The 14585-nt window shown below is 43.3% G+C and overlaps 1 protein-coding gene across 2 annotated transcripts in view; it reads left to right on the forward strand.

The window, feature by feature from the left end:
* Positions 1 to 14585, forward strand: part of RICTOR (RPTOR independent companion of MTOR complex 2) — a 104952-nt gene that overhangs the window by 24715 nt on the left and 65652 nt on the right. For both annotated transcript variants that reach the window (XM_058680208.1, XM_058680209.1), the window contains exon 3: positions 9053 to 9150. In XM_058680208.1, coding sequence (XP_058536191.1) covers positions 9053 to 9150 — 98 coding nt within the window. The remainder of the gene's footprint in view (positions 1 to 9052; positions 9151 to 14585) is intronic.

Below are 14585 nucleotides of genomic sequence, written 5' to 3' on the forward strand. Positions count from 1 at the left end.
CAGTGGGGAAACACTCACAGGTTTCCCCCCAATAGCCGCAGTGACTGGGACTTCTTTGGGGTCCCCAGTTTGAGAGCAGGGGCCCAAGCAGTTGGGCCATCTGCTGCTGCTTGTCCTAGGCCATTATTAATGAGAGATTGGAAATGGAGAGGTTGGGGCTCCAACGGGCACGTGATGTCTCAGGTGGTGGCTTTACACACTAAGCCACAGTGCTGGCCCCCTCATTGAATCTTGAAAAATAATTTTTAAAAATTGTCCTCTTGATGCTTGTGTTTTTGGTCCTCTTCCCTCTAAGTTGTGGCCTGCAACTCTGACTTCCTGTTAGGTTTGTAACCAAGATTTTATTGGTCAGTGGTTAAGTTTGTGTATGTATGACTGCTTTGGTGCTGCCTCTAAGTAGCTGAAGCCGACTCTGGCTTTCGAGGTCTTCAGCAGGATGGTGTTGCCTTTCATGCAACAAGTTTGCTAATTATTTCATTGTTTTCATGATTGGATCGTCCTGATGCTTAAGGTCCTTTTAGATATTTAGAATTTGTTTGTCATGGCTCATTTTGCTGTTTCCTCCTGAGTTTGTGGGTTTTGGATGATTACTTGTGTTTACTAGGCTACTTGAACTACTGGTGCTTCCCTAGTTGGGTGTGTGGATACGGAGGCTGCTGAGAGGTGAGGTGGGAGATGCTGCTGGTTGAATTTGTCTCTGTTTACTGCCTGGGAGAAGTGTAGACTAAATTCTCATGTTGGTGTTTTTTTGAAGCGTATGAAAGCGTATGTGTCCCACAGCCCCCTGCTTTTATTTCCGAGCCCCAGCTTTACCCACGGCCGAGTCGGTCTGCCTCTGTTGGGTGAGTGTTCCAATTCACCTTTTTTTCTTAGGATACCATCTTTGCTAAGATCCTGACTTAGCATGTAATGGATTCCTTTCTGGCTCTGGGTCAGGTTAGACCAAACCCCTCATGTAATGATTCTAAGCTCTAAAAGTGGGATTTTCAAAGCAGAGTTTCTGAAACATAGTATTGTGTTTGAGGTCCCAAAGAACACGTTATCATAATCCCCCCGTCACCGTGAGTACTCATGGCAAAAGGCTATGAAGGAAAATCAGCATAAGGAAAAGATGCGTGGCGAACAAAATCTGGGGGAAACCAAGTGCAAAATTTTGGGGTCTTTGTTCATTGGAGAACACAGGACATGGCTGCTTCCCTTAAGCATTGGACTGTGAAAGCATGTGAAGTGCTGCCTGCCAGGGAGTGAGCTTGGAGGTTCAGCCGTGTGGTTTTCAGGGAGGATTTTTGAAGCAGGCCGTCCACCAGGCAGGTAACGGCATTCCCAGGTCACAGAAAGGAGGAAAGCATTCAACATAAAGTATATTTTTTATGTGAATAGAACTCTCCCAAGAGTCAAGTTCCCATATGCCAATCAAGGGTCAGGTTTGCAGGTAGACTTGCCTTTTTTGTTTTGTTTTGTTTAAGATTTATTGGTTTAACTGGGAAAGTCAGAGTTAGAGCGAGAGGGAGGGAGAGGCAATTCTTCTAGCTGCTGGTTCACTCTCCAGATGGCGTCCATGCCAGAGCTGGGCTGGTCTGAACCTGAGCTCGGGAACCTCCTCCACATCTCCCTTGTGGGTGCAGTGACTCAAGGACTTGAGCCATCCTCCGCTGCTTTCCCAGGCCACTAGCAGGGAGCTGGAGCAGGAAGTGGAGCGGCTGGGACGTGTACTGGCACGCATAGGGGCCGTTGGTGCCGCAGTGCGAGGATTAGCCTGTTAAGCCACTGCACTGCCCCTGCAAATTTACCTTTTTTTAAGGATAAGTAATTAGGTCAGGTGGCTAAGTTTTTTTTTCTGCCTAAGTGTACAAATGAACCACATGGGGACCTTGTTTTAATGAGTCACATTTTTGGAGTCAAGTAAGATGACAAGTTATGATTTACGGTTAATCTTGCAATTCAGAGGGATTACAGGAAAGAAGGGGAGATACTCTAGGCCAAGGAATGAATCCTTTAAGAGCAGTTGAAATGTGGTGAAGGTTGATGGAATAAAAAGAAGGAATACGTGTTGGGAATATTTGAAAGGACAAAGTAACTCGTTGACTCATTGAAGGCAGGAGATCAGGGAGAGAAAACAGCCAAGGATGATTTTTGAGGAGAGATTTTCCCGTAAGTTGGAAAAGGATTTAAAAGATCAGTAATGATTCAGGCTTTGCCCAAATGCCTTTTCTTTTCCTCGAGTCTTCAAGGCTGGTATCAAGTTGTTAACCGTAGTAACTGTTGCTGTGTATGGAGAAGATGAGTGGAGATGCAGAAACGTTTACTTTAGGGTTTTCTTTGAATCCAGCTCTTCAACAAAGCGTCTTGCAGATTATTTTAATCAGAACTCACAGATATATAAAACTTTTTTTGTTGTTGTTAGTGGAGCATTGAAAAATAGCAATAATGTGAGGAACTAAAATTCCGTAGGTCCGTGATGCCTGTTCTGTTGTTACCGTGTGTCTCCCTCTACTCCTCTTACAGTTATTTCCTTTTGCTTTTTTTCTGTTTTATTGCTGCTTTGCTTAAGAAGTAGTATTTACTTGAATTAGTTCATCACTAGATAGATGGTTGATGCTTAGAAAGTGTTTGTTGAATGCCTTCCTTTTTGTCTTTTAAGATTTATGGGTTTCTTTTTTGACTTTTTAAAAATAACTAATGGTATTTAAAAAATATTTGTTTACTTTTTACTTGAAAGGCAGTTACCTAGAGAGGAGAGACAGCTAGATCTTCCATTCACTAGTTTGCTTCCCAAATGGCCGGGGCGAGGCCTGTTCAAAGCCAGGAGACTGAAGCCTGTTCTGTGTCTCCTGTGTGAGTTCAGGGGCTCAAGGGCTTGAGCCATCGTACTCTGCTGTTTTCCGAGGACATAAGCAGGGAGCAGGTGGGACAGGACCATCACCCCTAGGGGAGACTCATGCTGTAGGCAGAGGCTTGGCCACCTGTACCACAGTGCTGGCCCCTGTGGGTTTTTTTGTTTGTTTGTTTGTTTGTAAGACAGAATTTACAGAGAAAAAGAGGGGGAGACAGATGTTACATCCACTAGTTTACTTCTCAGGTAATTGCAGTGGCCAGACCTGGGTCTTCCACTTGGATGCAGGGAACCAAGCTCCTGCCCATCTTCTGCTGCTTTCCAGGCACATTATCTGGGAACTGGATTGGAAGTGGAACAGGTAGGGCTTGAACCAGTGCCCATATGGGATGCTGGCACTGTTGGCAGTGGCTTCACCGACTATACCACAGTGCTAGGCCACTAACTCCTTTCTGGGTATTGTTAGCATCACTCAATTCCTAAACACTCTTTTAGAATTTATATAAGTGAATTTGAACATCATTCCATTTAATTATCTGTAGTGCTAGCCTGTTTTCTTGCTGAACTAAGGCCTTTTTATTTTTTGCGTTGTTGAACTATTTAGTTGTGCCATTAAGCCTTTGACTGTGATGTGTATTAAAAATACTGTCTCGAAGAAAAAACTGGTCGCCTAAATGTTTATTTTTCAGCATGGAAGAATAATTCTTGCAAATTTGTGGTAGAGAAGGTAATAGACCCTTGGATAGAGATGTGAGAACTATGTTATTTTTGCCTGAATTCACAGAGCTTAAAAGCCTTAATAGAATTTGTGTTCATATCCAGTTATCACCTATTTTTGTATTGTCTTACTTTGGAATGAAAGCAGTGGGCATTATAGGGCTTAACTGAGTATACACAGATAGTTTGTATGACACTCAAAGTAATGAAAGCAGTGGACATTATAGGGCTTAACTGAGTATACACAGATAGTTTGTATGACACTCAAAGTAATGAAAGAAGAATGTCAGGAAATTACTGGTACAGTTCATTGCATTGCTATAAAGCAATATATAGAAACCATTTTAAAATTCAGTATTTTCACATGTTTACAAATGTATCTTTACAAAATGCATAAAAAATGTGTATTAGAAAATTGCATAAGTTTCAGAAATATTTTTGCATCAAAGTGATTTGACTCCATTTTCCAGGAACTCTTTGAAGTAACTGTGTGTGTGTGTTTAACAAAGAGGAAGAGAAAGTGAGATGTTTTATCCATTTGGTTTGCTCCTCAAATGCCCCCAGCACCTGGGGCTGGTCCAGGTTGAAGCCAGGATCCTGAGAGTCTGTGTAGGGCAGCTACTGAGCATCTGCTGCCTCACAGGTGCAGCAGGAGAAAGCTGGATTGGGCGGAAACAGGCGCATGAAAGCATCCCTGGTACTCTGAAAAGGGATGTGGCCATCATGTGTGGAAGTGCAACCTGCTGTACCTCTCTGTGTAAAGTTATATTACTAAAAAGAATGAATAAGTATATATTTAGAGTTGCTGGTATAGATTGAGAAGTGCTAATGTAAAACTCCCAAGTCTGAATTGCTCCCTGATTCCAAACATCCTGGGCGCTGTTGTGATTCCTCAGATGGGAAGACGTATATGTCAGCTTGTAGTCACAATGCTGGGCTTGTTGTGTGGTGGTTAGGATACCTGCTGAGACTCCCAGGCTCACAGCACAGTGTCTGCCTTCCGTTTCTAACTCCAGTTTCCTTATAGTGCAGATCCTGGGAGTCCGCAGTGTTAGACAGTATAATGAAAAAAAAAAAAGGCCATTTCTTGACATTCTGGGTTTTCTTCTAAATCTGTGTTTTGTTTTTCTTAATCATAGAGTAGTTTCCTAATCACAATAGTTAGTATGTAAGAGTAATACATTATGTTTTTTAACTGTTCTGTTGAAAAACCACCAATAGGGCCTGGCGCGGTAGCCTGGTGGCTAAAGTCCTTGCCTTGAACGTGCCAGGATCCCATACTAGTGCCGGTTCGTTTCCCAGTGGCCCTGCTTCCCATCCAGCTCCTTGTTTGTGGCCTGGGAAAGCAGCTGAGGACAGCCCAAAGCTTTCGGAAGAGGCTCCTGGCTCCTGGCTCCTGGCTCCTGGCTCCTGGCTCCTGGCACCTGACTTCGGATCGGCTCAGCTCCAGCCGTTGTGGCCGCTTGGGGAGTGAATCAACAGATGGAAGATCTTCCTCTGTGTCTTCCTCTCTATATATCTGACTCTGCAACTAAAATCAATAAATCTTTTAAGTTAACCCCATCCATTAAAACAAAACAATGAAGAGCAGTGTCACACAAAGTAGGCAGCTTCTGAACGGAAGGACAGAGTCCCCGAAAGATGGTTGTATCAGGTGTACTCAGCTCTGGAATCCCAGACACCGAACTGCTGGGTGGTTGGAGCTCACTGTTTTTCATTACTCCCCTAGAAAGGCAACAGGGACGCATTAGGGTTTATGAGCTGCACAATAAGAGGAAAAGAGCTACTGTAATTCTTTTGTATTGTGCTTCCTTTTGTTTTTGTAAGATTTATTTTTGTTTTTATTGGAAAGGCAGATGTACAGAGAGAAGGAGAGACAAAGATCTTTTGTCTGCTGCTTCACTCCACAATGGCCGCAATGGCCAGGACTGGGCTGATCCGGAGCCTGGAGTCTCCTCTGGGTCTCCCACCCGGGGCAGGCTCCCAAGGCCTTGGCTGTCCTCAACTGCTTTCTCCCGCCACAAGCAGGGAGCTGGATGGGATCAAAGGGGAGCAGCTGGGATACAAACCATTGTCCATGTGGGATCCTGGAGCTTGCAAGGCGAGGATTTAGCCACTAGGCTCTCGTCCTGGGCCAGGGCTTGCTTTCTGTTTTATTGTTGGCCACCACAGCCAGCTGCTTGCAGCCTTCTTCACTCAGCGAGCCCCTGCCCTCATCTAAAGTCTTCATTGATCATGGCTTCCTCCCCACTCTAAGTTCTGACTTCTTAGTGTGGGGATTGACAAACAAGCAAAGACTTGTTTCATTGCAATAGTGCAATGGACTGAGTGTGTCATTACAGAATACATTTGTTGGAACTGTGACTCCCAATATATTGGTGTTAGGAGATAGGGACTTTGGGAGATAATAGCGACATGAGAGTGAAGACTTCTCCCCACCACGAATGGGAAGGTGTACCCTTTCAAATGGGTTTTAGGGAGCTTTCCTGTCCCTGTGTCCTCACCCCCGAGGATGCCAAAAGGAGTTGACAGTCTAACCCAAACACATCCCCTGACTTTGGACATGTAGTTTTAAGAACCATGAGCCGTAAGTGTTTGCTGTTTGTTAATCACTCAGTCTGTGACACTTTACTTTGGTAGCCCAAACTAAAACTTACAGCCACATTTAAGTATTTCATTAATGTGTTTAGTAGTTGCCTGCTTGTATAACAACAGAGTTGAGTAGTTATAACAGAGACCTTCACGGCTTGCAAAGCCCTAGGCATATTTTTATCTGTTCTTTTACAGAAAGTTTGCCGACTTTCCTGGTCCAGCACCTAAGGAACTAGGAATTTCTCACTGTGGGATTTCAAGTTCAAAGTTCCCTGTAGCAGCCTTGTAGCATATGAATGTTAGACAGCATTTCAGCGTCTAAAATGGTCCTAGTTCTGTTTTAAATTCATCTGGGCAGTAACAGTATTTGTGAATATATATTTTTTGTTTTTCTGCAACTCTAATATGTAGAAATTTTGAAATCCTTGCACATTTGGGGTCCTCTGTATTATAAGAAAAAGTAAGGCGTGAAATGGGGAAGCAAGGGGGTGCATTTTCATTTGGGTTGACAAAGATAGGTAAATGTTGGACTCAGTTTTGGTTGCCAGTATCTGTCAATTTAAGTTATTTTGTTGCATGGGTTTACCGTCTTCATGTTTCTTCCTATGTGAGATACTTTAGAGAGGGAAATGCCTTAATCAATGCTGTATTCTAAGGAACTGCAACATTCAATGATGACAATAGGCTTTCAGTGATACTTGAGTAAATGAACTGATACATTTTAAAACAGGATTCTGATTTTCTAAAACCTCTATAGTCAGTTTGTATTTAGAAATTAGTAATAATTTAAAATCTGCAAGCCTTTGTGAGGAAAATATCTCTTCAAATTAATCATAATTGTTAGTCTGCTATGTCTTTAGATAATAATAGCCATATTTTCACTTTAGTAGAGCTTTTTGTTTGGTACTTGATTATGCTAATGATTAAGCAATGTAAAATGTTAAATGCTAAAAAAAATGTTAAATGCTACATTTTTATTAAGTAAATATCACACTGTATTTGATTCTTTACCTTGACTTTACAAACTATTCTAGGTCCTAAAGTATGTTCTTTAAAGAAAAAGTGTATTTGCCTGTGTGTTTGAGAGGCAGAGTGACAGCAAATGAGCAAGAGAGAAATATTCCCTCCATTGTTTGATTCCCCAACTGCCTGCGACAGCCAGGCCGGCCCAGGTGGAGGCTGAGACGAGCATTCCATGTGGGTCTTCCAGGTGAGCGGCAGGAAGCCAAGTACTAGGCCGTGGTCTGCTGCTTTCCAGCACATTAGCAAGAAGCTGGATTGACAGTGAAGGCCTGGACTCAGTGACAGGGACACAGGCTTCCCAAGCAGTGGCCTAACCCACTGTGCAGCAGCACCTGCCCCCATCCTGTTTTGTGTGGAATCTGATCTCATTCCATGACGGGCTGTTTTAATCCCACTCTGTGACAGCGCCATACATTCACCAGTTACAAAGTCATGTTCCAAGCCACTTAAAGAAAGTTGAAATGAAATCAATTTGCATTGAAAATGCTTATTATCTAATAAGACTTGCTGTAAAGTCAGATGAATGATCTTAGTGATTGGAAGCAGCTGGGCCAACTAGTATCCTTCGTGGTGAGATGGGAACTAAGTGTAAGGAGCCAGCACAGTGTAAGGCTCATTCGGTGAGGAAAGCACCGACTCAGCGCAGCTCCTTGAGTTTGGATTAAGGGCAACATTCCTGAGGAAGTCGTTAATGGCTCTTAAAAATATCAGCAACATGATGAGTTTTCTTTTTTAAGGTTGTGTTATTGTTTTCTCTAAAGCAAATAGGATACAGGGAATATAATAGAAGAATAGCTTGTTGCAGTTTAAGGAAGTCGACACTGTTCAGTTGCAGGGCTCAGCACACTACTGCCTGCAAGGGCACATCTGGCCAGGGCCTGTTTTTCTGAAGCAAGTGAGCTAAGCGTGGTTTCCAGTGTTTTAAGCTGTGTTTTCCATGACTGCTTTGAAGATGCTACCGCTTACTCTTTCGTTTGCCTTCTAGCTGACAAGATCTCGATTGTCTTCTTTATGTAATATGTCTTTAAAAAATATCTGGGTGATTTTAAATTATTCTCCTTGATTTTGAGCAGGTTGATCTTAAGCAGTTGTTCTGTTCCCAGGTCTTTTTGGGACTTAACATTACACATGTCATATTGTTCACTTCAGGTGATACACAGAGTTGTTTCATAGGTATTGGTAGAGATGTGAAGGTGTTTAGATCAGTCATCCATATGAACTTCTGTTATTTGCGAGCAGGTGGATTATCTACTGGTCTTCCATCTTCTGGATCATTTACCAAATAAAAAGGGAACTCAATCCAGGCCGTTGATGTGGGCAGCAGGAACGCAGCTCCTTGAGTCACTGTGGTTGTGGCCTGCCAAGGTCTCCACTGGCAACAGGGAGCTGCGGTGAGAGCCAGAGCCAGTAGCTGAACCTGGAAACTACAGGCACACAGGCATCCCAACTGCCAGGCCAAAATGTGATTTAATTGGAAAGGCCAAGAGCTAGAGAGTGAGCAGGTCGATCTGCTATTCAAGTTCCCACATGACCGCGACCTAGAGTGGGGACTCGTCCAGGCCTGCCTTGTGGGTGGCAGGAGTGCAGTCCCTGGAACCTTCTGCCGCCTCACAGGGTCCACACAAGTGGGGAGCTGCCGGCGGGAGGGCAGCTTGGCTGTGAACCCCAGCACTGTAATGTGGGACATGGGTGTCTTATGCTTGCCTCCCCCAGCTCCGCCTTAGCCAAGGACTCTGGAGTCAGTTCAGGTGCAAGGAGTGGGTGCACTAAAAGTTACGACTTCAAACCAAAAGCCAGCATCGTGAAGTTGTGTTTGTGTATTTTGTGTGTTTGATTTGGAAAATACTCTTAAAAATTAGGTTAAATTCTCTTGTTTTTCCCTTTTAGATCCTTCTGATAACTTAAGAGAGATTCTCCAAAATGTGTCCAAATTACAAGGAGTTTCAAATATGAGAAAGCTAGGTCATCTAAATAACTTTACTAAGGTGAGTAACAGTCTTCATGGATGTTTCCTGCAATTATTTTTTGTTCTTTACCATATTTAATAGATGTTTCTTGATTGTCACTAAGAAGGAATTCATATTTTTTCACTCATTGGTAGTGGTGCTTTTCTCTGTATCTCCTAGATTTACTGCTAAGAAGCATATGAATAATGGAAATACTATATAGATGCGGAAAATTTGATGGGTACTGAAAAGAAAGAAAATCACTGAGAGGTTCTTTTCTTTTTTTTTTTAAGATTTATTTTTATTACAAAGTCAGATATACAGAGAGGAGGAGAGACAGAGAGGAAGATCTTCCGTCCGATGATTCACTCCCCAAGTGAGCCGCAATGGGCTGATGCGCGCCGATCCAAAGCCAGGAACCAGGAACCTCTTCCGGGTCTCCCACGTGGGTGCAGGGTCCCAATGCATTGGGCCGTCCTCGACTGCTTTCCCAGGCCACAAGCAGGGAGCTGGATGGGAAGTGGAGCTGCTGGGATTAGAACCGGCGCCCATATGGGATCCCGGGGCTTTCAAGGTGAGGACTTTAGCCACTAGGCCAGGCCGCCAGGCCCCACTGAGAGGTTCTTAACCATGATGCTGTGTTCCCTCCACCCGCGCCTTCCGCGCATTTTACTTGTTAATGTAGAAGTCACAATTTGTACCTAAGTACCTATGTGTGTTGGATTATATAAATGCAATGACAATTCTCAGGGAATTTATTCTTTTCACATTTCTTGCTTCAGTATTCCCATTATATAATCAAGAACTAGATTAGCGCCCAAGAAAAACTGGGGGAGAGGCAAATATGTGTAGTAATAGCTAGAAATTCTTAGTATTCTATGTGAATTGGTATGTTTTTAAGTCCTGTAATGCCGGATAGCCAACTTAGAGAAACAGTAACATATCCGTGTGTGTGTGTGTGTGTGTGTAAATAATTCCAGGTCGGGGAGGGGAACATCTGGCCCATGAAATCACATGATGTGACTGATCCAAAGAAACTGAAAGTGGGACTAAAAACTGAGGGAATCTCTCTACAAGATTTTTTTTTAAAGAGACTTATTTATTTTTATTGGAAAGTCAGATTTACAGAGAGAAGGAGAGACAGAGAGGAGGATCTTTCATCCACTGGTTCACTCCCCACATCGCTGCAACAGCTGGAGTTGAACCCATCGGAAGCCAGGAACCAACAGCTTGCTCTCTCACCGAGGTGCAGGGTCCCAAGGCTTTGGGCTATCTGCCACTGCTTTCCCAGGACACAAACAGGGAGCTAAAAGGGAAGTTGAGCATCTGGCGCCCAAGCTGATACCCATATGGTATCCCAAGGTGAGGACTTTAGCCATGAGGCTACCGCACTGGGCCCCAGAAGGCTAATTTTTTTTCAGTTGATATAGCTTGTGAATATTAAAACATTGATGGCGTGGGAGGTATTTTAAGTGATACCCTAAAGCCAAAACAAAATAGATTGTGTGGGATAATTTTTGAGTCATTCTTATTGGAAAGGTGGAGAAAGAGTGATCTCTGTTCCTTTCAATGCTGTATTCTCCAAGTGCCCACATTGGCTGGGTGGGTTGTTTTGACAGTTCAGGTGCTGGGCCATCAGTCCCCAGTTCTGTAGTAAGAGGGCCCAGCCGTGTAAGCCATCAGCGCTGCCTCCAGGGCTATGCCCCAGTAGAAATTGCAGAGGATTCAGGCCAAGTGCCCAACCCTGGGATGGAGGTCTCCCCTGTTTCTTGTTAGCATCCTGAATGTAAATTTGGAAATAATTGTATGTTTTAGTGCAGCACTGTTGGGTCACCTTGGAGCTTATTTGAAAATGCAGTGTTTTAGGTCTCATGTTGAATCAGAATTCAGCTTAGTAATGATTCTGAGGTAAATTTAAGTGTAATTCAAGCTTGAACAGCACTGTTTTAATCCTTCCGTTTAATTCTTTGGTAAGTAAATGAATGTGGCTTGGATTTGATTTTATCTTCTAGAACTAGAAAGAGTTGAGTAGACAGTCACTATGTAGTAAAATTATTTCAGCATAGTATTGTGCCAGAAATATAGTTTGTTTGCTTGCTCTATTCAGTGTTAGAGGGTGTGTGTGTGTTTCTTTAGTTGAAGCTTGGGAGTATTCCAGTGTTACTTATGCGAGTGTTCAGATTGGGGCTTTTATGGCAGACCAGTCCTCTGCCTGTGATGCCGGCGTCCCATAAGGGTGCTGGTTTATATCCCAGCTGTTCCGCTTCCCATCCAGCTCCCTGCTTATGACTTGGGAGAGCAGTAGAGGATGCCCCGAGTCCTTGGGCCTGTGCACTGCTGTGAGATATCCCGGGGGAAGTTCCTGGCTTCCAGTTGGCTGCGCTGCGGCCATTGTAACTATTTGGAGAGTAAACCAGCAGATGGAAGAGCAGTCTGTTTCTTCCTCCTCTGTAACTGCCTTTCCAATAAAAAAGAAATAAGAAAAAAAAGCTTAGAATGGAATTATTTGAAAAATAACTTTCAGCAATCTTGAATAGGCACCAGAAATGAATTTTCCAAAAATATGCCTGTGTGTTTTAATAATTGCAATGAATGTCTGCAAATAGTTTAACTGGTAGTCAGATAATGTCTTTAAGACCCAATGTTTAGGCCCGGCGGTGTGGCCTAGCGGCTAAAGTCCTTGCCATGAACTTCCCGGGATCCCATATGGGTGCCGGTTCTAATCCCGGCAGCCCCACTTCCCATCCAGCTGCCTGCTTGTGGCCTGGGAAGGCAGTCGAGGATGACCCAAAGCCTTGGGACCATTTACCCATGTGGGAAACCCGAAGGAAGCTCCTGGCTTCAGATTGGCACAGCTCTGGCCATTGCAGCCACTTGTAGAGTGAATCAACGGGCAGAAGATCTTCCTCTCTGCCTCTACTCCTCTCTGTATATCTGACTTTCCAATAAAAATAAATCTTTAGAGATACAAATTATTTATTTTAAAGTGGCAGAGTTGCTAATTCAGTCCCCAAGTACTTGCAACAGCTGGGGCTGGGCCAGCTGAAGTCAGGAGCAACAAACTCTCTCTGGGTCTCTTGCGTGGATGTCGGGATCCAGAATATTTTGGTTGTTATCTGCCATCTCCCAGACTCGTCAGCGGGGAGAGGAGTAGGTGTTCCGAGCGGCGGCTGTTCCGCAGCCATTAGCCCACGGTCTCTGCTGCTTTATCTGTGCTCTGCTCTCTTCTGTGCTCTGATTCCTCGCCTCTGTTTGCTTCCGTCTCCTCCTCCTCCTGTCCACTCTTTCCTGCTGTCCCTTTTATCCTTCCCTTCCCTGAGCTGTGCCTTTCTCTTTCCTTCCTCCATTGTACCACTTGAGAACGTGCAGTGTGCTGCTTACTTTTGCTTGTTTTTGCTTTGTTTTACAATATTCCTTTTTAAAAGCACAGTCGCCCTCTAGCCTTGATGCTATCCTGTAGAAGTCCTTTTATTTGTTATTAGCCATTGTCTCCAGTTAGGGAGCAGAGCCCAGAGTTGGAGTGTAAGGCTCTGACCCATGAACGAAGTTCATCAGCTTTGGCCTTGATAACATCTGTTTTAGCTGGTTATTGGGGTGATGGAAAAGCCCTCTTTTAGATACCACTGCACGTTTTCCACAAATGGCACTATTTATTTTTCAACTTTGATATCAATTTCTACCCAAAGTCTGACACATAATAGTTGTTTAATTAGATTGGGCGGGTTCTTCATTTAGAATATGAAACTAGTTTCCAGCATTAGTTTTGTTATAAAGAGTTAAACTATCTGTTAGCATTAAGTTACCTTTGTAGATGAATGATGCCAAAATGCTGTGTGGGGTGAAAATTCAACCTCTTGCAGGGTGTGAGCCGGGGATTCGCGGTGTGATCCTTCAGGCATACGCGTGTCATGCACCCGTGCTTGGCTTCTGACATCATTTCACTAGGTAGTCATGTGTATCATGAGACTGCTGATGAATGTAATCTCAGTAGTCTAATTTTAAAACTGACAACATGCTTATAATCTAAATACCTTTTTAATCATGAAAAATTTTAAGCCTATGTAACATTCTTAAATTCTCCTTTCCTTCTTTAAACTTACATGTTTATATTAAAACCTGAAGGAATATTTTATTCTATTAAAAAAATTAATACAGCAAGTTTAAGTGGTATAGAAGATCATATGGTATAAGGTCAAAGTGCTGTCTCGTGTATCTTGTCTGCCCGCCTCCCCATTCTGCCATTACTCTTGAGGTAATCTTTAAAAGTTGCTTCTTTTCTGGTGTAATTATAAATGTGTGTTCATGTGTTTCATTGGGTTGCAACAATTAAATGTGCAAACTAAAATGAAGTCTTTAATGTAGTTCTCGTTACCATTGTGTGTCAGTGTGTGTGTGTATCTATGCTGTATGTATGTATGGCTGGCAGCTTGCTTCGCTCCATGTCCCAGTATATGGGAGTCATTTCCTTTTCCACACGTTTGTACAGTGTACTTTTTTCTTTTTAATATATACTTGTTTGAAAACAGGACTCTCCTATCTCCTTGTTCACTGCCCAGGTGGCCCGAGTGGCCAGAGCTGGGCCAGGCTCGAGCCAGGAGCCCTAGCTTCTTCCTGGCCTCCCATCTGGGTGTGGGTGCCCAAACACTGGGGATACTTCCACCAGTTTACCTGGTCCGCCAGCAGGGACCTGCACGGAACTGGAGCAGGCAGGACTCTAACCAGCGACCATATATATGGTCGCTGAGCAGTAACATGCTGAGCAGTAACGGTAGCCCCAACAATGTGATTCGATTTTTTAAAATAGCTGTGTGTACACGTGTGTGCTCCTAAATTGCTCTCTCAAATACTACGCCATGGGATTCCAGTAGGGGTGATTTTTGCTTATTTAGAATGAATTAGCCTTCAGAGCAGTGTGAGTAAGATGGGGATCATAGCTACTACTGCCCATTTTAAACTGATTTTTATGTTTTTTAAAAGTTGATTTTTATAAACCTCTTAGAAAAAAATTTTTGTTACCTAAAGATGATCTACAGTTCTATTTTTTTAAAATATTCATTTTTATTGGAAAGGCAGATGTACAGAGAAAATGAGATACGAAGTATATACAGAGAGAAAGATCTTCTCTCTGCTGGTTCACTCACTAAGCAGCCACAACAGTTGGAGCTGAGCCTAACTGAAGCCAGGAGCCTGGAGTCTCTTCCAGGTCTTCCATGCGGATGCAGGGACCCAAGACCTTGGGCTGTCCTTGACTGCTTTCCCAGGCCACAAGAGCAGCCAGGATTAGAACGGGCGCCCACATGGGATCCCAACACATGCAAAGCAAGCACTTTAGCCACTAGGCTACCGTACTGGACCCTATTTAAACTTTGTGAGACTATAATAGTATGGCTAAAAAAATTAATACAGAAAATTTAAGTGATTAATATTTTCATATTTAAGAAAATTGTATAATTTATAACAAACAACATATTGTA

The sequence above is a fragment of the Ochotona princeps genome, chromosome 23 (genome assembly GCF_030435755.1).
Source record: "Ochotona princeps isolate mOchPri1 chromosome 23, mOchPri1.hap1, whole genome shotgun sequence".
Lineage (NCBI taxonomy): Eukaryota > Metazoa > Chordata > Mammalia > Lagomorpha > Ochotonidae > Ochotona > Ochotona princeps.